Below are 27,173 nucleotides of genomic sequence, written 5' to 3' on the forward strand. Positions count from 1 at the left end.
AATTAAACCTGCTAGGTGCTTGGCCTCAGTAATATCCTATGGCGGTGAGTTCCATAGGTGTAAAATAATAAACGGTTTCCTTTTATCATTTTTAAAGTTGCTTTTTAGTTTGATTGCATCTCCCCTTGCTCTTCTATTCTGAGGATAAATTGGAGTGTCTGACCACATCTACACCTTTCGCTGTTTTATATCCTCTCTTGTCTCTCTCATTTATTTCCTCTCTACCTCAAATTACTTTCATTGTCCATGTTTGGGCCCCTTCTGTTTCGACTGTAACTGGGAATCGAGATGACCAGGGTGGAAATGCAGTATTGATGATAATAGTGCCATAGGGGACATCCCACATTGGCAGAGAGATGGACTAGCTGAAACTATGTAGATGGCTGATATCTAGAATCCGTGCTCTGATATACGTCACCATTTAACATGCAGACAGAAGAGTTAGTAGGGGTTGGCCTTCATTCTCCCAGGGAATTGTTTCCCTTGGACTCCTCTCTCTGATTCTGGAGGCTGCCCCAGCAGTGTTGGGCAGGTTTTCATTTCTACTGTGCTGCCCAGATGGTAAATCTGGCTTTGGGTACATTTCTGGGCCTGCCCTTGGTTTGACCAAACTTTGGGGCTAAAACACGTGAACCTGCCTCCCTCAGCAGACAGAGTCCTGACCCCAAAAGAAGGTAACCTTGGAATTCAAAACATGGCTACTCAGTGTTTCTTGCTGGACAGAAATCTGGCTTGGTTGTCAAGAGCTGAATCTTCTTTTTTTGTCTTCACTCTTCCAGAAAGTCCCAAAGCCCCGGTTAGCTCTGAATTGCGTTGGAGGGAAAAGTACTACTGAGATGCTGCGCCACATACAGTAAGTTCAGCTGTTTTCCTCCTTTGACTTGTGTTTAGCACTTGGAGAAGTACATGTTCAAAGAACTAGTTTGTCCAGATTGGGGACAGCGGTCGGGACCAGTTGAATAAATGGATATAAACTGGCCATCAACAAGTTTAGGCTCAATATTAGGTGAAGGTTTCTAACCATCAGAGGAGTGAAGTTCTGGAACAGCCTTCTAAGGGGTGCAGTGGGGGCAAAAACCTAACTGGCTTCAAGACTGAGCTTGCTAAGTTTATGGAGGGGATAAATATGATGGGACTGCCTACAATGGCATGTGGTCCATAGGCGACTACCAGTAGCAAAAAACCCCAGCGGCCGGAGACGGGACACTAGATGGAGAGGGCTTAGAGTTACTACAGAGAATTCTTTCCCAGGTGTCTGCCTGGTGCATCTTGCCCACATGCTCAGGGTCTAACTGACCACCATATTTGGGGTTGGAAAGGAATTGTCCCCCGGGTCAGATTGGCCAAGACCCTGGGGGTTTTCGCCTTCCTCTGCAGCATGGGGCACAGGGTCACTTGCACATTTCAAGCAGTGTAAATGGTGGGTTCTCTGTAACATGAAGTCTTTAAACCAAGATTTGAGGACTTCAGTAACTCAGACAGAGGTCAGAGGTCTATTTCAGGAGTGAGTGGGTGAGGTTTTGTGGCCTGCATTGTGCAGGAGGCCAAACTACATTATCACAGTGGTCCCTTCTGATCTTACAGTCTATGAATAGAATTATCTTACACAGGTCACTTGTTAAAAACGCAGAGGGGGTTCTTGGAAGATACAGTAACTGAGATCTAAAACCTTACAGCAACTCTAGGGAGGTTTCCTCTCCAATGACACACAGTAACAGACCTTTAAAGACTAGTAAGAGTGGAAGGTCACATCCAGCTATGAGGTCAGAATCCCTATAGCAGTGGTTCTCAAACTTTTGTACTGGTGATCCCTTTCACACAGCAAGCCTCTGAGTGTGACCCCCCCTTATAAATTAAAAACACTTTTTATCTATTTAACATCATTATAAATGCTGGAGGCAAAGTGGGGTTTCGGGTGGAAGCTGACAGCTCACGACCCCCTCTGGAATAATCTTGTGACCCCCAGTTTGAGAACCCTGCCCTATAGTATCTTGCTCATTGTCTTGGTGGGCTGTTGCAGTGGGAGGGGTCCATTAACTCTAGGTGAGCATTTCAGCTAATGGTTTCTGTGAGAAGGAGGGGAAGCTAGAAAGCAAGTTGAGTAAGTAACAAAGTAGCTGTTCAACAAATAATTGAAAGAGCCGCTTGTGTGAGGGCGTCTGTATCTGCGGGGTTCGGAAGGAGGAGGAGAGCAGGTCTGGTTGAAGACCCTTATTAGGGGAGATCATTAATTGTCTGACACCTGACTCTCCTTACAGACAGAAAGGGACCATGGTTACATATGGCGGGATGGCAAAGCAGCCTTTGACTGTCCCTGTGGTAAGTAACAGATGCTTGTGACATGTTCTCTGTATTCATCTCACATAGCCCTTACTCCACAGCACTGAAACTTTCCATCCATAACATCCACTGCGAGCAACTGGCTGCCCCACGGGATTGGCTTCACCCCATCTATATATTGTCCCCTAACTCCCTATAGCTCCTCAGTTCCCACGCAGCGGCATCGCTACCATTAGGAGTGACTGGATGAAGTGTGCGCTTGACTTCCAACACTACCTTCTTGTGCCATTTGAGCACCAGAACCAATGCCCCATGGTCTCTAACTGGTTGAGAATGTGACAGGAATGAGCTAGTTCTTGCCTGTTTCTGATTTACAGGGTTTGGGTGGGTGTCTGCAATACTCGTGGCAGTGTGTCACTGACCCAGCTATTTAGCATCTGACAGGCGAATCCTCATTGCTGACGTTGTCTTCACTCTAAGGTGCACCCGTGGGGCAGATCTTCCCAGTGTCGATCCTTGCTTTGACCTGGAGTTAGTAGCTAAGGCGTCTCTTGCCAGGACAGAACAATCTTTACCGTTCTTAACCTTAGTCCTGTAGACTCTCAGAGCTCTACTGGTCGTGGGGACTCGTTGCTAACACAAAACGCTTTATGAACGTGAATTTTTAAATTTAGTGCCAGTTTGACAGCCAGAGAGCCTGAAATCCTCTTTTGCCACAAAACAGGCACTGTATGGGCAATACATTGTTTGCAGTTATCACAACTCTGGGAAGAATGTGATCATTTCGGAGGGAACCAACCCTTGGTTTTTAATCTCCTATTTACTAGCCAGTGTATTGTGAAGAGGACTAACATTCTGCTGGTGTGTAAAAGAAAAAAATCTGCGTTGTCTGAGTGAATTTGCCCCACTTTTAAGTCATTGGCAGGGAGGCAGAATTGCAGATCTTCATAGCAGCAGGAAAGTGTGTTAGCAGCTGTATAAGGACAATCTTTTCCCATGGCCCGTGTGCAGCAGAAATATGCTAACTGAAGAATGCCCAATGTAAACAGTTTCCCCAAGAATCATGATGTGTCTCACCTTGTTTCTGCAGAGTGCATTCATCTTTAAGGATGTGAAGCTGCGTGGGTTTTGGATGACCCAGTGGAAGAAAGACCAAACCCAGAGTAAGTTGAAGGTCATTTCAGTGGGGATGTAGCCCATAGGAAATCTATGAAAGTATTAATGTGTTCTCTTAAGGTCCCACCTTCCCCCGAGGAAAGTAAGCATTGTCCTTGCTTCTGTTGGTGCGTAGGCTGAGGCACAGAGGTGGAGTGATTGGTTCAACGCCACAGAAGAAGTCATTGTCAGAACAAGAATTAGCACTTGAGTACTTGGCTTCCTGTCCAACCTGGACAACAAGATAATGCGTCTCTCATCCCAGTTCTTAGGGAGGCCCTAGAAACACAGAGCACAGAACACATCCTGCAGAATCTCCAGTTTTTAGTTTGGCATAAGCCCTCCTGGGGAAATACTGGCAAAGCAGCCCTCAAACTCAGCGTCTGAAGAGCAGATAAATCTTCTGCGAGCTGGGTTTCTAGACATCAAAAAGCACAAGTGGGTGAAGGCTGGTGACAAGTTTTGACCCGGAGAGTTTCCTTCATTAATCCAGAGAAACACAAGCTGTATCATTCCCCTGCCATGCCCCTGAGCCACAGAATCTGTGATCAGCCCTCGGCCTCAGCACCTGTTAGTGCATTTGGCCAGGAAACCGCAACAAACTACAATGTTGAGTTTAAACAGTTGTGACTGGTCCAGGCCCATCTACTCAGCTCCACTCTGATGTTGCTCAGCACTTGCAATTTAAAATAAGTCAGGCATGATGCATTTAACGTGTTTCAGGCCCTTCCTGCTTTGAGGCTGTGTGGACTGGGCAGAAGCTACCTAGACACAGCCTTAAGCTCAAAGCAGCGTGTGCCAGATGGTTGCTGACCAAGCTGCAGTGCAAGTGGCAGGTAACATCTAGTGTAGGGAGCAGGGCAGGCCATCAAACAGGACGCTAGCTACCTACCTGTAGCATAACCCCGAAGGTCAGAAAGGTCACAGGGGACTGTCTCCCCTCTCAACCGAACAAATCAGTTGTCCAATTTGACAACACTGCAGTCAGTACACGGGAGTCTTGTGGGATCGTCTATCTTGTACCAGCCATATAAACTGGGTGCATTTCCCTCCAAAATCAGTGAATGTTGCTGCATTTGAATGGTGTGGAAGGAGTTGCTGAAGAAACTGAGATCATTTGCCCCTATCCCGAGCTGCTGTCCCAAGGAGCTCAGCACCTGAACTCCACTCCCTTGTGTTGTGTTGCTAGGTGGTCAGGGCAGCCAAGACCAGCTCATTTTTGTTTGTTTGTTTTGTCAGTTGTCTCATTTCTTCTGGGTGGCGTTGTGGGTCTTGTTCACCTCAGCTCTGGAAGGGGCAGGATTATTCTCTTTTGTCTTTTCCATGCAGACAAGGACAGATTGACTGGGATGATTCTGACCCTGTGTGATCTTATTCATAAGGGGCAGCTCACTGCTCCAGCCTGCACACAGGTCCCACTGAAGGACTACCAAATTGCCCTGGAGGCCTCCATGAAGCCGTTCATCTCATCTAAACAGGTACTCACCATGTGATCCTGCTCCCAGGGACAATCATACGCCCTTTGTTTCCAGAGGGAGCTGAATCACAGCCGGTTCTGGCACCATTGGAGACAATACAACTGGTTTCATGCACGTTTGCTTCAGTGTATCCTGTCTTCAGGAGAGAGTTGTTGAAGAGGAAGAATCCCTGAAATTTGTCAACTTTGCCCACTTGAAACAATAACAATCACATCTGAGGCTAATGTGTGTAACGGACGTGACTCAGAAGCATACAGTAGATCTCTGCTTTTGGAGATGGAGCCTATTTTTTTCACGTTGGCTAAAATTAATTGCTTTGCAATAGAAAGTTAAGGGTGGCTAAGGTGCAGTCCGTGGAATCCTAAAAACTAGGGTAGAGGCAAAGCCGATCGCCTTCCAGCTGATTGCTGGTGAAATCAGTCAGTCAAGGAGGACACAAATAGAAATACTCTGCTCTGGCTGTGTGTAGTCACCCAAATCGGAGGGCACTGGGACTCCCAACAAGATGCTAATGCGACCCTTACTGTAAAGTTTGCCTGCCCCAGAGTGAGCTTTAAGTGAGGAAGCCTCTATTTTTCTGTCTCTATGGCTTCTTCCCACGAAGGACTCCTCTAGAGGTGGAATATTGTCCTAGATTGTATCCTAACCCCAATATTGTCATGTACAATCCTGAGGGAAACTTACATCTGTAGTTTAATATTGAGGCAGTTGCGGCTGAAGTAAAGGCACTTCACATTGTGTTGCAAACCTGTCGTCCAAGAGCAAGAATTGTGAAATGGGCCACTGAAATGTCAATGACTGTTCAGAATAAATGCTAGAATTTTGAGAGACCGTGTTCTCCCTGGGGTGTTTTTCCATCAGCTGGGTTTGTGCTGGGTAATAAGATCTAGTTCCTCTGCTGTTCTTCAGTCAGACAGTAGTACAAACTATCACAAGTATTTTACTTTGTACTGTTTCAAAATGTCATGCCGTTGCCTCCAAATGTTCGTATTCCAGTTCTTTTGCAGGGTTGTATTACAGCTTGTTCACACAGGCCACAACAAAAGTCCAGGAGGGCTGATCAACAGACAGGCATTGATAAGTCACTGCCTTTGGTTACCTCTGGGCTAATGTGTGCGAAGCTCGCTTTAAAAATATGACATGGGGTTCTGCCTTCCCACAAGTGAACTTGATTTTTTCTTCCCCTCGGTGAGATCTCAGATAATGAACTGTAAGGCCGGGGACAAATGGCAAACCTCCTGTCACATTGTTACATGCTCCCCTCTTATGTGCCTAGTGTTTCTCATTAGGCAGGCTGGTTCCTGACGAGCTGTGGCAGGGAGAAGGAGATGCCAGTGACTCCCATCTGTGTGCTGCTATCCTGGCAAGCTGCAGAAGGGAAGTTCTCATTGCTCAGGATCTGATACTTTGACACCACGTCATCCACTGCTGGGATTAGCAAAACTACAGCCTGCACTCCCATCTCGTACCAGTCTCTCTTAGAAACTAGACCGACTAGTGTTCTGATCCAGTATGGCAGTTATGTTATAAACATAATGTCAAGAGGGGGATCTCGAGTAGAGGGGTTATATTACTTCTGTATTTGGCACTGGGGCAATCGCTGCTGGAATCCCGTGTCCAGTTCTGGTGTCCGCAATTCATGAAGTGGTTAAAGGATTGAGCTCCTTGTGTTACCCAATGTGCTTCGCTCAACACAGAGCAGATTAAGGGTGACTTGGATCAGTTTGGTAGTACCTGCTTGGGGAACAAATATTTGATGACAGAGGGCTCTTCAGTCTAGCTAGTGACGGAGTAACGAGATCTGGAAGCTGAAGCTAAACAAATTCAGACCAGCAATAAGGTACAAACTTTGAAGTGAGGGTAATTAACCATTGGTGGATTCTCCATTTCTGACCATTTTGAAATCAAGATTGGATGTTTTTCTAAGGGTATGTCTACACTACGAAATTAGGTCCATTTTATAGAAATTGATTTTTAGAAATCGATTTTATACAGTCGATTGCATATGTCCCCACTAAGCGCATTAAATCGGCGGAGTGTGTCCTCACTACCGTGGCTAGCATCGACTTACAGAGTGGTGCACTGTGGGTAGCTAATCCCACAGTTACCACAGTCTCTGCTGCCCATTGGAATTCTGGGTTGCCTGATGAGGCAAAAACATTGTCGCGGGTGGTTTTGAGTACAAGTCATCAGTCGCCCCTACCTCCGTGAAAGCAACAGCAGACAATCATTTGCTCCCCCAACTGACGCTTCATCGTGTCTGTTTGCTCCCCCATTAGCCTCAGCATCGCGTCCTGCCTCCGCTCTTCGCGCTCACTTAATTCTTTCCTGGCCTCTGCCACTGAATGCCTCCATGCATTAAGCTATGCCCTATCAGTGCGGGAGGACTGCATGAGCTCGGAAATCATGTCATCACAAGTGCTTTCTTTCACCTTCTAATCTGCGATAACCTCAAGGACGGAGATGATAGGGGGAGCGTAGAATGTTTCTACGATTCTGGGGGGACTGCATGGTCACCTGTGCTGCTGAGTTTGCCACGCTGACCAAACAGGAAATGAATTTCAAAAGTTCACGGGGCTTCTTCTGTGTACCTGGCTAGTGCATCAGAGTTCAAAGTGATGTCCAGAGCAGTCACAATGGAGCACTCTGGGATAGGTCCCAGAGGCCAATACCGTCAATTTGCGTCTGCACTACCCCAAATTCGACCCAGCAAGGTCGATTTTAGTGCTACTCCCCTCGTCGGGGAGGAGTACAGAAGTTGATCTTTAAGGTCGAAGGAACAGGGTTGGTTGTGTAGATGCAATCATTTTTAAATCGACCTACCGCGGCTAAATTTGACCTAACCCTGTAGTGTAGACCAGGGCTAAAAGATCTGCTCTCATTCAAACAGGAATCAACTCAGGGAAATTGTTGCCTGTGTTGTAAAGATCAGACTAGATGACCACCATAGTCCCTTCTGGCATTAAAATCCATGAGCATCACTATCGCCCTATGCATTGCAAATATCAAATCTACCTCATAACAGTAGCTCCTTTTTAAAACTAAAAAACCCCGCAAGGCTAGTCTCTATTGCCGGGAAGGACAAGAGCTGTATTTACATCTTATCTGTGCACTTCATGGTGGGAAGCACCCTCTTCTCCCATGGTAGGAGTAATAGACGCGCGTAGTTAGAGCACCAGGTGCTCATTTGGAATGATCTTTAGGGGGGACAGACACAGCAGGCTTAGCCCCCTAGACCATCACTAAAACACAAGTGCCAGTTTATATGCTCTAGTGACACTCTTGAATCTAATGATCAGTGTGCTTATTAAATACGAGACAGAGGATTGGATTTGAACATGCACTTTAAACAGCGGAATAGGGAATTACAAAACTCCAAATGCCTAGAACTGCACAGCAGTCCATGGGGGAAACTTGACCAAACAGACTGTCAACACCTTTCAGCTTACCCACAGAGGAATAGTCCGTGTTTCTCTAGTACGAACCTCTCTTTGACCTTCCTCTCTCAAATGAAAGGAGCTTAATGGCTTTTATTCATGCCAAACCGTGCTGTATCAATTTGAGGTGGCTAAATGGGATTTCGGTCTCTTCAGTGCTTGTGGTGCACAGTCGCATAGTTACTCCTCTGAAAGCATTGTACGTTTCTTCTTTCTAGCCCGGCTACTTGAACTCACTGCAGCTCCTATAAATACTGCTCAGGTTTGGAGGTCGAGGAAGTAAAGTACCTTGATCCTGAATCTCTCAAGAATGGCAGTAGCTGTCCAAAGTGGGATCACTGGAGTCAGGGCAAGCAAAGTGGGTCACAAGTTGTCCACTGAAAATCATGATAAAGAGGCCACTGCCTGGAAGAAATAGGCAAAAGGGTATTTGAAATGCAGTGCCAGTATCTGATACTGCATCCTCCTCCAACACTAGCTTAAAAACCAAACTCTGAGGGTTAGAGGCCAGGAGGTGTGCTTCAGTAGTTTTAAAAATCACTTGTGGTTGGATCAAAGTGGTTGCTTCTAGACTAGTCAAACCATCTCAGCTTTGTTATAGTGGTAGGGATGGCACCTTTACCCGTGCCCCTTCCCAACTGGGAAGAGGAAATGAAGGGAGCCCACCTGGAAATGAACTGAATGCTTACCAAGTGCTAGCCACCAGTGCCACACCAAAGGGAATTGTTCCATCACTGTAAACGACAGATCAGACATGTCAGTGCTAACAGCCTCTTTGTGAGATTAAAACCATCAATAATTTGATAAAACAATGCTGGCTAGTGATTAGAGCTGGGGCCTAAAGCATCAGGCCTCCTGGGTTCTATTTCTGGTTCTACCACTGATTTCCTCTATGGGTGGTGTGGTGTTGGTTGGGGTTTGTGGTTTGGGTTTTTTTTGTTTTTCGCAGGGGCACAAGTCACTTAAACGTCGTTGTGTTTTTACCCATCCCTAAATGGCTAATTGGATTTCTCAGGGTGGGCAGTGGGGACAGTTGCCAAAGATGTTGAGAGTCAGAGATAAGAAGGGGGCAGTATTCCTGCTGAAGGGTGTCATCATGTGTTTTAAGGGGCATGCTTAAGACAGCATTACCAATCCCAAGCATTCAAACATCATGGCAGGCTCCTTCCCAAAAACTCAAAAGTCTTTAAAATACTCTGGATTCTTTTTATGTACTTTCTAGTTCAGAGCCTCTAGGGGTCACATTTTCAAGCTTCTCTTCACAGTCAGAGGGGCTAACATTTTGCATGTGCCTATGAAAGCTGAAGCTGTCTCAAACACCTGGCTCCAGGATATGGAGCATTAAGAAAAACACCACATCTTGTGAGACTTACACACACACACACACAAACCACAAGAGTTGGCACCGCTCTTAAGATTAAAATCAGATGTTAAAGACACTTAATTTGTAACGTCTTCAATATAAAAATGAAAAAAAAAAAAAAAAACCCTGTTTGAGCGACTCTCACTCATCCTCAATCACCCATCACTCAATCATCAGTTGGGGATTGGTCCTGCTTTGAGCAGGGGGTTGGACTAGATGACCTCTTGAGGACCCTACCAACCCTGTGATTCTATGATCCTAACCAATGAAACTAGAGTGGACCAATCAGTTTCACTTCCTTGTGCTTTCAGAGTCTTGGTACTGTTGTGTTTGAGGTAATAATGGTTCAGGGTACTGTGTGCGTGGTTTTTTTTTTTTAATTGGTTTCCTAAAAATATTTAATATTAATTTCTGTTAATTAAATTTGAAACAATCTGTTCTGCACCTAAAATTGATGGCATGCTTCCCTTTCTGAGACATTTGGACTTTGATTCCTGCAAATAGAGAGATCTTTCTGTATGCTTTTAAGTTCATGAATAATGAGAGGTCTTGGGGTTAAAACGCAGGGGTGAAATCTTGGTCCCATTGGAAGTATATGGGAGTTCTGCCAGGACTTCACTCCAGGACCAGAAGACAGCAGCAGATAACATCACCTAGCTCTCATATAGCACTTTTTCATCAGTGGCTTTCAAAGCACTTTGCAGTCTTTTAATGCATAGATCTTCACAGCACCCTTGTGATGTACTCTTAGCCCCATTTTTCAGATGGGGAACATGCGCCCAGAGCCACAAAGGGACTTAGACGTTGCAATGCTGAGCATCACAACGCTTAACTTTGAGGTGCCTGGAAAATCACAGGAACAAAGTGAGGGCCAAGTGCTGAGTTAGCTGCCCAGGTTTCCGGGGAGAGAGGCACTTTACAATGTGATCCACGCTAGGCGGGGAGCTGCCTACGCTAGCCAATGGGAGGTTATAACAAGAAGGTTGTGTCCTCAGCCTTGCCCCCTCAGGGATTTAGGCACCTACCTTTGCTTGCACTCCACAGCCAGGAGCTCCTTGCCTCAGTCATTTCTTGTGGGAATGAGTTAGGCACCTGCAACGCGCCACACAAAATGCAGGGAGGAAGAGGAGCCAGGGGTTAGAGCACTCAGCTGGGAGACTCCGGTTCAATTCCCCTGATGGGGAGGAAGGATTTGAACAAGGGTCTCCATGCAGGAGAGTGCTCCAACTGCTGAACTATGGGATATTCTGATGGGAAGGGCTCCCTCCATCTCTACTGTGGAAGCCGTTCCGTTTTTAGAAACAATTAGTCATGGCAGTAGACAGACCAGCCTGGGTCCTACCTCCCACATGGGTGTCCCAACCCCTAGACTATAGAATCATTCTTACTCCCTCTCTCTGGCCCAAGGACTCTTGAGGCATTTATCCAAAGCACACCACCGTCAACAGGAAAGACTGAGGGAGTCTCACCTTGGAGTGTCCTATAGCTCAGTAGTTAAGCACGCTCCTGAGGTAGGAAACCTCTGTTTGAGTCCTGTGTCCCCGTCAGACAGGGGAGGGAATTGAACCTGGGTCTCCCACATCCTGCGTGAGTGCCCTAACCACTGGGCTAAACGTGATAAGATGGGCAGTAGCACCTCCTCCAGCCAGATTTTGAATGGGACCTGATCCAGTAGGCAGCCTCTGAGTAGCACGTCTGCTGGATCAGGCCCCGTGGGTGAGATATAGATGCTCCGCTACCTCTCTTCTACCAGTTTGTGAATTGCTCTGGGGCTTAGCCCTGAGATTGGTGTCCTGATGCCTAGAGAGAGGCAGCGATGTGCATACTCATAGGCAGAAACATAGGCACAGAGGGAACTTTTACCCTGAACATTTAAGCACCAGCCAAGCAGGGGGGGTTGTGGATTGCAGTGGTGTCTAAACCTGGGATTTAAGCATCTTTGTGGATCTGGGCCACAGAGACTAAATGAGTTGCCCAAGGCCACACAGGAAGTCTGGGTAGAGTAGGGAACTGATCTGCGGTTTTATAAGTCCTAGGCTCAGACCCTAACCCTGTTCTACACCTGCTGCAGACTTTTTGTGGGACGTGTCACTTCCCCTTGCTTTGACAGTTTTCCCAAATGTTTTTAAAAATGGAAGTGCTGTTAGCACCAGCTCCGGAGTTTGGAGATTTAACTCATGAATGGGGTTTGAGATCCCCAGGGAAGGTGCAAGAGAAAGGCATGTCCGTGCTTGATGCTCTCTTTTTAGTAAGGTTGGTTACTTTGATTTTCTGACTGCTGGTTTTCTCAAAGGGGAAAAAGCAACTTAAACTCCTCACTTGGATTCTGAATAGCAAGTTACATTAAATGTGTGTGTTAAGAGTGTTAAAGGCCGCGCCGAGATGGGTTGTGTCTAAAAATGCATGTATGGAAAAGCCCAGAGAAGGGCAGGGGAGGTAGGCTAGATGTGTATCAGTGGGAAGGAGGAAGAGTAAAAGGAGATGTGACGGAGGGATTTGAAATAATGAATGGGACACAGAAGGGTAGTCAGGGTGCTTTCTATCCACTCTATTACTAAAGGGCACTCCCAAGGAAAAGGCAGTAAAACAAGGGATACATTAAATGCCTATCCAAATTTCAAATGGCTAAATGCTAGGATGCAATATGGCGCAAGCCAAAGCCTACTGCAGTCCATGGAAAGACTCCCATTGATGTCCATAGGCTTTGGATCAGGGCCTATACACAGGGTGCTGCTATTGGGGCAAGCAGCTTAGTGCAGTTCAAAAAGGATCAGCCTTTTCTATGGATGAGTCTAGCATCACAGTACCAGGAGCTGGGACAGGAATTACAGATGCTCATGAATGCAATGTTGTTGGAGCTGTGCTAGTTCCAGGATCTTAGCGAAATGAGATAAGATCATACCTTTTATTGGACCCACTTCTGTTGGTGAGAGAGACCAGCTTTTGAGCTGTGGGTATTACCTCACCCACCTTGTTTCTCTCAGATCCTTGTGAAAGCAGATGTCCTCTAGAGTTTAGTATCGCACGCGTGTGCAGCTGAGTGCATGGGGCGAGAGGGGCTCGTTACCTTCCTCTGGAACATCCACTATTGGCTACAACAGGATGAATAGGCTATTGCTCTGTTCTGCTATAGCTGATCCTAGGTCATCCATCTCTTTGCTAGTCCATCCATCTGTTCATATATCTGTTCCTCATTCCTTCCCTCATGTGTTTCTTCACTCATCCGTCATCCATTAATTTGCCTTCCCTACTCTCTCTGTCCATCCATCTCAATCCTGGAGCACTAAAGTTCCTCTCCGACAGACAGGCAGCTGTGCGGTTGCAGCGGAAGCAGCTGCAGTCGCTCATGTCAAGGCTTGAACATATAAATCATGCCGTCTCAGAGATCAACGCAATGGACCTAATAGGCAGGCAGAATAAATGTGGATCAGAAGCTGCATGGCCTTCCCACGCCTCCCCATGGATAAATGGGAGCTGTTTTTCACCTGGTAAAATGGCTTTGTTTGTGAGTAACCAATTAGTCTCTCTCTAAAAACAGAACCAGGAAGCTAATGGACGGGGGTGGCAGGCTCTCAGCCCCTTTGCTGAGGAATGATGGGGCCGTTTCCACTCCATTAGCAGCAGTGGGATGCAGATGGTGGCGTGTGCCTCGCTGAACTTGTGCTGCAAGACAAATGAAGCCCTCTTCCCCCGTGTTCATCATAGCCGCTACGGGTAGGAAGGAAGAGGCTGTTCCACACGGCGCAGGAGTTAATGGGACAGAACAAACACGCAGGCCAGGACAGGGGGGAGAGGAGGGAATGGAAGTGACAAACCCATTGGGAAGCCATTTCAATAGCACTGGTTTTTGTAATGTTCATATTTACTTTGAAGCTGTTTTCAATTTTTGGTCTCACTGGATCATTAGTCTTTTAAATATTATTATGTTCAGTTGTAGTGGGGCGTAGCATGGGGAGGGAGAAAGGAACAGAAAGGGAGTTTGCATCGGTGCATTCTGATCTGCCCCCTGCCACGGACTCTTCAGAGCTCTGAGGTTCCATCCGCCAGTCCTATCCATGGACCCTATGGAGCCCAAAGATTCCATCCTCCAACTGCAATGGGGCCTTCTGAGCCCCAGGGTTCCATCCCCCAACTGCCATGGACCCTTCGGAGTGCCAAGGTTCCATTCCCCAACTGCCAGGGACCCTACAGAGCCCCAAGATTCCATCCCCCAACTGCCATGGGGCCTTCGGAGCCCCAAGATTCCATCCCCCAACTGCCATGGGGCCTTTGGAGCCCCAAGGTTCCATCCTCCAACTGCCAGGGACTCTACGGAGCCCAAAGGTTCCATCCCCCAACTGCTATGGGGCCTTCAGAGCCCAAAGGTTCCATCCTGCAACTGCCATGGGGCCTTCGGGGCCCAAAGGTTCCATCCTGCAACTACCATGGACCCTTTGGAGCCCTGAAGTTCCATCTACCAGCCCCGCCAACTGCCACAGAACCTTCAGGGATCTCAGTATTCCATCTGACAGCCCCTTTTGCCGTGTCCAACCGCCACAGAGCCATCAAGGTCTCCACAACCCACCTGAAGCCCCGATACGACCTCCAGCTGCTATAGGCAGATTTCTGAACAGTGGCTGGCCCCAGTTTACTCTTACCAGAGAGCGGGTCAAGCCACAGACTTCAGATCTTGGTTTTGAACAAATAACAAAAAAAGGGAGGGTGGGGAAGCAAGGGCAGGGAAGAGGAGAAAGAAAAGGAATAAATGGGAGGTAGTAAGTTTAATACACAGCACTGGAAGGAAGGCAGCTTTTAAAAGAGCAAGAGAAAAGCGTGCGGGTGACTTGGCAATGGCACATGAGCATTTTGCAAAAGTCACGGTCCAATTAACTATCAAAGTTGCTGCATCACCAGGGCAAGTTTCAGGTCCAATTATAGGGAAACTCTGAAATTCCTGCTGGATTTATTCTTAAAACCATGCTAGGGCATGGAGCTATTCGGAAACACGCACCTGCCACTGAACAGCAGCCATTGCTAGGATGGAAAACAGCAGTGGTGTAAAAACACACCGCACTATAATACTATAGCTAAGGACAGGAAGGAAAAAACCCCACTTCCAGTTGAAACTGTATTGGGAATTGAAGTATACAGTAGAATGCATTTAGCTAAATTAATTTGACTGGAACAACCCACCCCTTACAAGAAGTGCCTTGGCATGTTGTGGTCAGGACCTCTGCTTTATATCTCATGCAAAAGATGGCAGTTCTAGCAGCACTCTTTTCCCCCAGTATAGCACGGCACTGGTATGCTGGCTTGATACTGACTCAGAGGGAAGAGAGCTACCAATGGAATCATCAGCTTCACTTCTTCTAACACCTGGGTGTGCCTTGGAGGTCTCCCATCCAAGCACTGAGACAGCTTGAATCTGCTTCGCGTGGGAGGAAAACCGGTAAGAGCTTAGCCTGAGCTTGTATGGGTGCAAAATGAAAAGAGCTGTTTTTTCTCCAGGTGACTCAACAAATTTTCAAACATTATATAATGTATGGAGTCCACCTGGCTCAACCTCACCTGCAGACGTCAGTGCCACGTGGACCAGTGTGACGGTGATGGCGTAGTCCCAGACCCATCGCTTCAGCAGAGCAGCAAAGAGAAGGCCACTGGTGAAGTAGGTCAGTTCCATGGACAGCAAATTCACTAGAGAAATGAGAAGGGAAAGTTCTGGAGTAAAGGCAGATACATCTCACAGCAGGGAGCCCTGGAGGTACAGAGTCCCTGCCCATGGGGTGCAAAGGAAAAACCTCAAAATTATCCTGGAGTTAATGTTCTGACACAGTTTACTGGAATACAGATTCTGCTGATTCCAATGGGAGGTACTACCAGGGGATGTACACAAAGTCCATTCCCATAAAGCAAAGAAATACAGTGCTGTCTCCTCGTAATAGCTAGGGACCACGTCACTGTTTTCCCAGTGGCTGTGCTCAGAGTCCATCCCTCCAACCTCACACATCCTGTTCTCTCCCAGTCAGATGTTAACACGCTTTTGGTCTTGAAAGATCCCTGTGGTTTTATCCATTCCAAAGCGGCCTCATTGCCCCACATCACTTACCCAGATATTTGGGATTTGAGTGAGATGGTTCTGTGTTAAATTCAAAGGGGATAAGTCCATCAAATGTGTCCAGCCTGGAAGGGGGAAAAAAGAGAGAGAGAAAAAGAGAGAAAAGATTTTAGGAAATTAAAAATGATCAAGGGCTGTTACACTGATCCCCGCTAAAAAGTCAACATTTGCCAACGGTTACTGCACAGGGAGATCTGAGATACCGCATGTCATTGTTACAGGGCCAACTGCATCTCTGTCCCCTCTGTGGTCTCTCTGAGTGCTCTCCTTCAGATGGCAGGCCTTGTGCTTTTACCCCCTCCTGGAGTGGAATTCCATACAGTGATCCAATAGCCTTCTTAAACCAAAGCATTGTCTATTTTTCAGTAGGAACAAAGCATTTAGAGAAAAAGAAATTTAAAACAACAATCTACACATGTCTATCTAACCAAAGACTTATCATCCCCTGATGACAGGTTTCAGAGTAGCAGCCGTGTTAGTCTGTATCTGCAAAAAGAAGAACAGAAGTACTTGTGGCACCTTAGAAGCATCCGAAGAAGTGGGCTGTAGTCCACGAAAGCTTATGCTCTAATAAATTTGTTAGTCTCTAAGGTGCCACAAGTACTTCTGTCCATCCCCTGATGGTATCCTAGGCAGGCCTAAATTCTTCTCACGCCCCTTTGGGTGCCTGTCTCTCACTCTGGTTCCTCCAAACAACTCCTCTCTCTTGAAAGAGTGTTCCTTCTTCACCCTCCCAAAAGTCTTTTGTTCTTCTGCATTCCCAGGTCTTTTCCAGCCTTGCATTGTCTCAACTCTCAAGAGTTTGCTTAGAAGTAGGGTGACCAGATGTCCCGTTTTAAAAGGGACAGTCCCATTTTTTGGGACTTTTTCTTATATAGGCGCCTATTACCCCCCCACCCCCTGTCCCATTTTTTCACAGTTGCTATCTAGTCACCCTACTTAGAAGTGGCTTATCTTCTGCCATTCTTTCCCTTCCTGCTTGTTTCCCCCTATTAAACTAAGCCAATGTATTCATGGAGTAAACATGCCAATAACCAGGTCAGCATACAGTGCCCATACATTATTACAGAGCAGCTCCACATCCATCGTATCACAGCCCCCCCTATATTTAGAACAGGATATAAACATGGAGCCTGTATACTATTGGCTGACAAGTGTTGATATTTAAATGGCACCCACTGTGCCATCTGCAAGCTGGTTTGCTAGCCTGTGGGGTAGCCTGTCCAGCTTCCATTGGGCTGGGGTCTGCTTCACACAAACTGCCTCCTCCAGTTCGTGCTCGCTGGCCCCCTTTGTTGATACTTCCAGCAGAGAGGCCAATAGTTTACGTTGGGATTTTCAAAAGAGACTCAGGAATTAAGAGCCCAGCTTCTATTGAAATTCAGTGGGAGCTGAAGTCCACATCTTCAAAGGGATTTAGGCTCCTAACTCCCATTGAAATCATTGGGAGTTAGGTGCCTAAATATCTTTGTGCATCTGCATGCTTGACTCCTTTACATTCCCTTGAAAATCCCAGCCCAACTGTGCTTTGAAGATGTAACTCTCCTGTCAACCCTTGAGGTGATAGGTGCCTTAGCTACCCAGAGATGGCCTTGCTGGACCAGGGTGAGGCAAATTAATGAGAAGCTCACCTTGCCGCTGTCTGGATTGTCCTTGTTCTGTGGATAAAGAGAACGCCAGGCTCCAGGGCTGTGCAGCCTGGTATGTTTCATCAACACTAAACTAAACTGAAAATAAAATAAGTGGTCAGCAGTGGGACAAACCACTGAGCAAGAGCCACATGGCTCTGGCTGAGAAAAGAAAAGCAGGACTCCCACACACTAACCATCACATTTTGGAAGAGTCCAATCAAGGGAAGGCAACACTGTGCTAACCGAATCAGATCCCCTTATTTCACTCAGATGAGCTCAGCGTAAGATCTGCTCTGCTCAGCTCAAAAAGAGCAGCCTCACCTGAAAACTCCAGAGCAGATGCTTCCAATCATGTAGTAGACGGTGTAGAAAGTGACCAGGCACAACAGCAGGTGAATGAGGATGGTCTGGAAATCAGAGCAGAAAAGCACAAGGGTCAGCACATGCGGCAGTGAGAGGGACGTTTATTCCCATCTCACCACAGAGAAAGAATCTTCAGCGGAGGAGAGTTTCCTGGGAATTCTGTGCCAGCTGCAAACAACTGGATCTGGGCCACCTCTGAAATGAAAAGCTCTGTTACGTTCATCCAGCTGGCCGTCTCAATGACAGCTATTTGAATAAATGCCTAGTGTTCCACGGGGGTTGCGCAAGTGTCACAAGGACTCTGGCTGGGTCATTTGCAGGGACTGACGCTGGGAGCGCTGCATCTAAAACCACAAGCCTCTGCTGTCTGAGCTAAAGTAACAGGTTTGTATATTTCAAGGCAGTAGGAGACTCACAAGCTCAAGGGAGGCAAAAAGCCACCCTGTGATTCCACAAGCAATTACTCCTGGCAAGCACGATGCAGCTACAAATGGATTGTTAATAATCTTACATTTCTGCAGCTCCTGGCAAGAATCCCCAAGGGTTTCACAAATTGGGTCCATCCTCTACCACTGGAATGCAGCCACCTCTGGGTTGGAGGGCGACAGCTAGACAGCACAACTTTGGTAAGGGCACCAGGACAAAACCCCTCCTCTTCCAATAATTGCCTGGGATAGTTTGTGTCCACATGGGACAGACAGGACTTGGTTTTTAACATCTGCTTCAGGAAGACGATGCAGGACAAACATTCTGCCAATCCACTGAGGTGAATGGATGTTCCACTGAAAAGGTGCTCAGAAAAGGGCTCACAACAGCTGTATTGCGTGCTCTATAAGAGGCAACAGATCCGGTGCAACCTGAAGGAATGGCTAGTTCCTCCTGTCTCTGCCCATACCATGGGGGATGGGGAGCGGGGCTGTAGAGTCTTTGCACCAGCTAGGACATCCCCCTGCACAGGGGTATTCTCAGAAGGTAGGTGTATTTCTCTGGCCCCCATCACCACAGCTACTGAGCTCCACACAATTTTTAATGTGTTCCTCTCACAACCCCTTTGTGAGGCAGGGCAGGGCTGGGCTGTTATCCCCACAATACTGATGGGAGACTGAGGCACAGAGAGGCTAAGTGACATATCCAAAGTCACACAGGAAATCTGTGTCAGAGCAGGGGACAGATCATAGGCTTCCTGAATGCCAGGCCATCCGCTCTCCATTCTAGCACCCGTCCCAATCTGTTCTTCACTTGACTTGACCCAATATTTTTGTGGGGATGGAAGTGGTGAAGAATGTATCCAACTGCTACTAAGACCGTCCCATCCCAGCAGCAGTGCAGAGGGTAATGGGACAAACGCAGGGCCCGAGAGCGCCCAGTGGAGGGCAGGGCCAAAGAGCCGAGATCAGGTTGCAAAGTGCACTGTTGGATAGTTCAGTATGAATGTTTATTGATCTTGGGTTAGCTCTTAAGAGGGCCCAAGCACCTGTGCCTCGACCAGTTATCGGAAGCACCCAGTCTGGGAAGGAGAAAGACAGGTCGGGGGCACGTCCGGTGTCTGGCTGGTAAACGCATTCAAGGGAGGCTGCTGACACCTGGTTCCTGTAGCTGGGAATTTCACTTGCATAGTCGGTTTCTCTGCCCCTGCCCCCTAGCTCCCTTTGGATCTAGCGGGGTGAGGGAAGGGGTTATCCGGAGCACCAGGGAGAGATGATTGCTGCTTCCATCCCGGAATTAGCTCCAGTGTGAATTATGCTGCTTGAAACAATTTCACCGGCTGCCTTTTATGTTAATGAAACTTTGTTTTTAACTCAACCTTTCCTGCTCCTGGCTGCTCTCCCATCTGCCCCAAGCAGCTCGCCAGCAAGGCTGGAAAAGCCTTGGGCTTCAGCACCTTTGGGAGGCCCAGCTTTTGTTTTCTGAAACAGCAAATTCTCCCCTTCCCCCTCACCCCCGCTCTCCCCCCGTCTTTTGCCTTTACTACTTACAGCAGAATCCGGGTCACATGATCCTGCAATCTGATCAGGCCCAGATGCCGCTGTTGACCCATAAACCCTGCAGCAACCAGCACTGCTGGGCTTTGCCCTGCTCCCCAAAGCAGAACAGCAGTTCCTATGGGCTTTACCTTGATGCCTGGCACGCTGCCGCTTTGGAAGGCCATGCGTAGGGAAGGCCAGGCTCCAGGACGTGTAGCCTGGGGATATCTCTTGCTGAGATGCTCTAGGAGAGGTAACCTTGGCTTCCGTGGCAGGGGAGGAGAGACGAAGCTGCAACGCCTGCTAGAGGCAAAGATCAGACAGGCAGGGAGAGGAGCCAGTGAAGAGAAAGATGCCAGCCACTGCTCAGGCCGTGTCCAGTCCTGGGATAATTACAGGACATCAGTTTCCAGGCTCTAACACCAGCACCCCAATTCACTGCTGATTCTATTTTTGAAGACACCAGAATCTCCTGGTCCAGGTGGAAAAGGACGGATTTGTACCTAATGTATTTCAGGCCCCTGCTTTACTCACTAGTGCAGTGGTTGCCGAGGATACAAAATTCTCGTGGTGATCCTGCCAGGTCCCATTGACTTCACTCTGGACTCCCACTGGCTCCAATGGCAGTGCCACGCATGCAGGGCTGGCAGGATCGGGCCCAGTGTTTTTGAGGGGTGCTAGTGTCAGGAAAGTCTGGTGGTGCTAGGGTTATAGACTAGCACTGAGAGTGACAGGTCACGGGGCTCCCTGGCTTCACCAAGTCTGGTGTTAAATAGGAATTGGATCTCCCAACTGTGATCTTTTACACCAGTGTAAAATGGGGTAACACACCACCAGATAAGGATTGAAGCATTTTACATGTATTTGTGTAAATGACTTTACAAGGTGCAGAGCAAGGAAAGTCAGGCAGCCCCTCTAACACCACTCTGGGAGGTACAAGAACAGGCCGGGGCAGGACACTTGGCCAGGCAATGAAGGGGAGTGAGCTGCTGGGACTACCGAGTGTGTGGAGACAGCTGGGTACTTTAGCATACCAGGGGAACTTTTCTCCTGGATTGGCTGAAGTACTGGACAATCAGAGAAGCCCAGTCCGAGGGGATTCAGGGTAAATCCAGGCTGGGAAGAGTGCTGCAAAGGAAGGAGACCCAACAGCTGTAAATTTAAGCCAAATTCAGGCTTCATATTTTTTGGAGAATGGGATAGTGGTTGATTGTCCCAGCATTAAAGGGAGGAGTTGGGGGGCTGGGGTAGTTGGGGCAGCACCTGCTCACCTGGACAGTGTTTTAACAGGGAGCTGCAGCGGAAAGCTCTGTGGCAGAGTCGGTTAGCTCTGGACTGGAGCAGAGGGGAGTGATGTAGGTCTGAACAGAGGTGCAGGTGGCTGGCTGAGTTATGTGGTGGGGCTAAGACAGCAAGAGCAGTAAGTAGTTTTGGTGCAGATGCACTGGCAGAGCTGCTGAGAGGGGGGACAGGTCTATACTAGCAAAGGGGTTTGCAGGCCTTGATTGAGGCATGAATGTGAGATCCTGCCTGGCCCTGCTGTGTCCGGCTCTCATTGGTGCGGTTAGTTCTTCACTTTGATCATCACTTAATTTGTTCATAGTGCCTCAGAAGAGAAGAAAAACGGAGACATATGGATGGTTGGAAGAATACGGCCATAGCTTTGTAGCCAGTGAAACGTTGTAGTCCCGGGACTTAGAAGTGAGGAAGAAAGGATGTGTCTTATTAGCGCGTGAAAAAGATTTGTTATCAAAATAGACCCGTCAGTTTTTTAACACTCAGAAAACTGCCACAGCGAGAAAACACATCAGACTGTCAACCATGTCAGGGAAAGTTATTGCAAATGACAGCTGGTGCAGCTGGGTCTGATAAGATATTACAGGAAGAGAGTAGAAGTGGCCTATGCTGGCACGGTCTGCTATGGGGAACTGGAGTAAAAAAAGCTAAACACCTCCCCAGTATACACAGGTGTTTGGAGTCAATGGGATTTGGGCTCACTTACATCAGGCAGTTTTTGGCCCAACGTGTCTTGTCCATGGAAAAATTAGGGCCAGATCCTCAGCTGGTGTAAATCAACATAGCTGTATTGACTTTATTTTACTCCATCAACTTCAATGGCCCTCTGCCTACTTACAACAGTTAATGAACCAGCCTTTTATTTTGTAGCCAAACAAATGATAGAAAATGATCAGTTAACTGGGATTTTATTGCAAAATCTGAAGACTCTAGCACGGGTGCTCTCAGAATAGTAACACCATCTACCGCTGTCTGTAATCCTGAGAGATCCCAAAGCACTCTACAGACTCCACATATTTTACACAGGGATTGTTTCTTCCACTACAGCCACAGCTGGGGGTGGGGGGATGCAGCAGCTGTTTGACCGTGCATGTCACGGGGTGTCTGGCCCCTTAAGGGGAGATGGGCTCCAGCCCCACTTGGGACAAGACCCACTCACCTCCCCAGGTGGGAAAGTGACTTTGGTCATGTGACCAACTCAGGCCAGGTCTAGAGATATATGGTAGAGAGGCCTGTGAGGGAGACAGTAACTCTGCAGCTAGCCAGGGCTTGGAGTACCAGCTAGGATGGATATCTGTGAAGCTGTAGCTAGCCTGGGGAAGCAGCTACAGGGAGCAAACTGGGTACTGCAAGGAATCAAAGGTCTGTTTGATTCTAACCCAGCTCAAGGAGAGTGAGGCGCTTGAGTGACAGCTTGAGAAGGCAAGGCCGGCAGGAAGACACTTTATTTTGAACTTAAATCCCCAGCAGGGGAATTTTGTCATACCTTTTAGATCAGGGGTAGGCAACCTATGGCACACGTGCCAAAGGCGGCACACAAGCTCGTTTTCAGTGGCACGCACACTGCCCGGGTCCTGGCCACCAGTCCGGGGGGGCTCTGCATTTTAATTTAATTTTAAATGAAGCTTCTTAAACATTTTAAAAACCTTATTTACTTTACATACAATAGTTGAGTTATATATTCTAGACTTCTAGAAAGAGACCTTCTAAAAACGTTCATGTATGACTGGCACGCAAAACTTTAAATTAGAGTGAATAAATGAAGACACGGCACATCACTTCTGAAAGGTCGCCGACCCCTGTTTTAGATGGTGTGGAGCAGAAGGGGAAAGTGAATAGAGTGCTGCAGAGCCATCCCTGACCACAAGGGGGTGCTCAGGACACGACCAGGACTTTTACAGTACACAACAATGGTACACGTATCAGAGGGGTAGCCGTGTTAGTCTGGATCTGTAAAAAGCAACAAAGAGTCATGTGGCACCTTATAGACTAACAGACGTATTGGAGCATAACAATGATACACAACAGCTGAGGACAGAAAGTGAATAAGAATATTGTGTAGCCAAGTGAAATTCCTTCTCTCTGCAGACACTACACATATTAGAAGAGTTTAGCAATGTCAGAGCTGGGATTAGAATACAGGATCCTGGGTTACAGGTTGGAGCTCTGCCCACAAGGCCATGTGCCCACTTTTTGGCTATGTGGACTTAGAGGAGATGGGACAGGCCACTCCTTTCTGGTCCAGGACTAAAAGGAAGACAAAATGGAATTCTTTTATCTAGAATTAATTTTTTCCTTCCTTTCTCCAAAGCTCGTTGCTGGCTTTGGGGCAAAGGCTCCTGAAGATTCATGCTTTGCACTGGAGAGCTGGGTGGTGTTAGATAATGGTAACATTTTATAACATTAATGCCTCATCACAATGCAATTCCACTTCACATTACGTGATCTTCTCACATAAAGACAATTTCACAGCATTACAAGGGATGGGATGTAATGATCTCATTAAGTTGTCCAAATCAGCAAGTCTTTCAAAAAAACAAAGGCACCCTCAGCTCTACCCAGTACATTTCCCACAGCTGTTGGGCTCACCAGTGTGTATGCTATTGTAACAGAAGCTTATTTCAGTTGGTGTTGGACCCTCTGGTAGCTACCTACATGGAATTTGGAGGGAGGAGCCCAGATTGTAGGAGGGAACCGTTTGGAGGAGGCACCAGGATGTCAGTCTGTGTGCACATGGCTAGAATGCTGGCTGCAGTTGCAGCATCTCTGCAAATGGTTCTCTTAATAAAGAGCCGGTTTAGTTTTACAAGCCTGGAGCCCTTTCATGTTATCACCCAGCATGCAGTTACAAAACACCTGCTACCTCGTTTTCCCTCCTTCTACAGGGAAACAAACCCCCCACAAATGGTGCTTTGGTTATTCTGTTTTAAAGTCTGGTTTAACAACATAAAAACTAGAAATTCCCAGCCTTTTTCTAAGCCATGATGTCATTCCTGGGCTTCCAGGCTTTTTCCTGTGGCTGACACGGAGAGCTTCTTCCACAGCCCTCCCTGACCCTGGGTCCCCTGGAGGTCTTTCTCTTCTTTACCCTGGTGCTCTGGAGCAACCTCCTTTAAGTCTGTCATAGCCCCTGGTTGCCATCTTTAATGCAGCAGACTTCCTCTTTTAGGAAGCACCCCCCCACACACACACACACACAGGCTGTCATCATGTGATGCCTGTTCACGTGATCCAACAACTGGGCTAAGCTCAAACCCCTTCCCTACAGGTGACCAGGCACTAGGTGGGCTAAGGGAGGCATGAGGGGGCACTATCCCCTGGAAATTTCTTTGCCCCCTCTGTAGAATGTGTTCCATTTTCCCCACGTTTCTTAGGCTCAGGCCAGGTCTACACTACAGACTTATATCGGTATAACTATCTATCTGAGGGGTGTGAAAAATGTGAGACAAACTCAGCAGTGGCAGATATGTTCTCAAATTGTAAGATTCTACACAATTTTTTTCACAGGCATGAAGTGACAGTGCTGTACAAAGGCCAGCACCTGGAAAGACTCATAGAAACAAGCTAGACTGGTCACCTGAAAACCTTGGTAATCATCCTCAGTAATTTGGAAGAGATTCAGAGTATTCTGTCAAACTGTGTGAATGGATATTAGGTAAACTATTTCACTAGGAGGGTGGTGAAGCACTGGAATGGATTACCTAGGGAGGTGGTGGAAACTCCATCCTTAGAGGTTTTTAAAGCCCAGCTTGACAAAGCCCTGGCTGGGATGATTTAGTTGGGGACTGGTCCTGCTTTGAGCAGGGGGTTGGTCTAGATGACCTCCTGAGGTCTCTTCCAACCCTAATCTTCTATGATATCGTGACCTGTCCTTGAAGCAAGAGGGCTGTTGGAAGTTACAGAATCATCCAAATTCTTGTTCTTAGCTGAGGTTATGAGAATGATTTTGAAAGTTTTTGCTCCTAGGAACAATCACCTTCAAAAGGAACTAATGCACCTTGCTAAAAGAGTTGAACTGATAACTGTTGCCTGTGAAGAACTTCAACAGAAGAAAGAGATGTTCAAAGATTTTTCTCAGAGATTTCATCCAAGCACCTGGTTTTGAGAGATGCATGTGATGAAGCATCAACATTAAGATGTGCCACCAAACCAGCCAAGGTTCTGCCCCCAAAATGTCAAGATTCCATAGTCACTGAAGATTCCAAAGTGCAAATGAGCATCAGTGGTCCCAGACTTATCATGAATTGATTGGAGAAACCACTGGTGAATTGCAAAGGAGATTTTCTGCGAAGAACTCCAAATTATACAAAAGCTTGTCACAATCTATTCCACCAGCTCTCCAGACTTCTTGACATTGGAATTAATGAATGCTTTGATTGACTTGCTTGGATTAGATATTGGGAAAGTTGAAGTTGAAATGGCTGGATTTAAATCACTGATAGATAAGAGAAATTGCAAAGAATTTGAAGAAGTTCTAGGTGCTGCCAAGGAGGCTTTCTCATGCATTTTTGAAATGTCTATAGTGGTCTTGTTTGGAGCAACAATTGCAGCTTGTGAAAATTCCTTTTCTTGTTTGAAAAGAATTTTATCACACCAGAGGATGAGCATAATCCATGAAGGAGAGAGAAACCTAATTCTCCTGTCATATGAAAGTGATTTGACTTCAAAACTGAACGTGGATGTCTTTGTGGAGGAATTCAGATATCATTATCCAAGAAGACTTCAGCTTTAATTTCCTGAACAGTCTTTATGTTACACAGCACTTTCATGTGTAGAGCTATACTTTTTATAGTTCTGAATCTTTGAATTTTTTGAATGCTTGAATATTTGTTATACTGAACAATCATAAATATGTATTTTATTCTTTCTTATTTAATAAAACTAACGTTAAAAAAGGCTTCTGAGACTGGATTTGTCACTAAGTTTGAGAACTTCTGAATGCGAGCACAACTGCTCCTCTTGTCATGCAGTCTGCCCCCTTCTCACACCCGTGTCGATGTCCAAGCTATGGGGCTGTGCTGAGTCAAACTCCTCCAACTCCACCCCAGTGACAACTATACATAATATCCACCCTCCACATGAGAGATAAATCCTAAGTCTTGACCATTTCTGGTCATTAAAGATACATATCACTTTAAGCAAGTGCTGTAGTGTTATCCTGGTATTCTGACCAAATTCCAACTGGGAGGTAACTCCATTCTACCCCTTTAAATTCCCCTTGCAATTTCAACAGCATATGGTATATTTCCTTCACTTCCTGCTGTAAACTTCTGTGTAGTGTCACTATGTTCTGCTATAAAGCTGCCATGTTCCACCCCAGAAATAGCTGCATTTCATTGGTGGATGCAGTGATTCTTGTATATAGCTGATAAAACACATTGGTCTCTTCTGGGATGAATGGTGCTTGCAAATGAAGATATGTAAAATCACTGTTGTTAGTATAACACCTGGAAATCTTCTGCTGTCTTGTTCTGCTCTTCCAGCTTTAGCTTTGCTAAGTGGAGCGGATACACAGTATGCAGAATCATCTCTGGATTTATCCTAAGAGGATTCTGATTTCTCAGCAAACATATGCAGCAGCCTGCAATATTCCATCATTAGTCCATAGTACAGGACAGGTTATAGCACAACAAAAAGTCAATGCTAAATTGAGGTTGTTCTGAAAAGTGACAGTTAAAATTACATCCTCAGCACCTCACGAGACCCTAAATTGCCAGTTCAGCCTGACCCCACTGATCAATCCAGCTGATTGATCTTGTGTGACTGTTATCTGAAATGAATTTGGAGGTTCTCAGTGCAGTGGACAAAAAAATCATAGAAAACAGCACAATTGGCAATAAACTGACAAACTTTAGCCATCTGACCAGATCCAGGACTGCATTGGCCTTAGAGACTGTGGGCTAGATCTACAAAGGGATTTAGGTACTTAACTGCCAATTTAGGCACTTTAGTCCAAATGTAGATCCTCAAAACTCAACAGTCACTTAGCCTTGAGGCCCCTAGGAACTTACATTTCTGTCCCCAACTGAGTAAGTCAGGGGGTAAAAATAAGAGATCTTTAAACACAGTATTAAGCATGTACATAGACAAGAACAAAATATTCATATTATTT

General features: G+C 46.7%; 2 protein-coding genes across 6 annotated transcripts in view; one reads left to right on the plus strand and one right to left on the minus strand.

Moving 5' to 3' along the window:
• The window catches only part of MECR (mitochondrial trans-2-enoyl-CoA reductase), a 28,440-nt gene extending 22,697 nt beyond the window's left edge, over positions 1–5,743 (plus strand). For all 5 annotated transcript variants that reach the window (XM_065577003.1, XM_065577004.1, XM_065577006.1 and 2 more), the window contains 4 exons: positions 780–853; positions 2,259–2,319; positions 3,371–3,443; positions 4,765–5,743. In XM_065577003.1, the coding sequence (XP_065433075.1) occupies positions 780–853; positions 2,259–2,319; positions 3,371–3,443; positions 4,765–4,928 (372 nt within the window). In that variant the 3' untranslated portion in view covers positions 4,929–5,743. The remainder of the gene's footprint in view (positions 1–779; positions 854–2,258; positions 2,320–3,370; positions 3,444–4,764) is intronic.
• Positions 5,744–8,239: 2,496 nt separating this feature from the next.
• Positions 8,240–20,522, minus strand: LOC103306154 (putative transmembrane protein 244). The gene is made up of 6 exons (XM_024105845.3): positions 19,915–20,522; positions 17,760–17,845; positions 15,799–15,872; positions 15,261–15,386; positions 9,040–9,084; positions 8,240–8,755 (listed from the first exon to the last, which is right to left on the minus strand). The coding sequence occupies exons 1-6, from the start codon at positions 19,948–19,950 to the stop codon at positions 8,655–8,657; spliced, it is 468 nt and encodes a 155-aa protein (XP_023961613.1). The 5' UTR covers positions 19,951–20,522; the 3' UTR covers positions 8,240–8,654.
• Positions 20,523–27,173: the final 6,651 nt, after the last annotated feature.

The sequence above is a fragment of the Chrysemys picta genome, chromosome 23, assembly GCF_011386835.1.
Source record: "Chrysemys picta bellii isolate R12L10 chromosome 23, ASM1138683v2, whole genome shotgun sequence".
Classification (NCBI taxonomy): domain Eukaryota; kingdom Metazoa; phylum Chordata; order Testudines; family Emydidae; genus Chrysemys; species Chrysemys picta.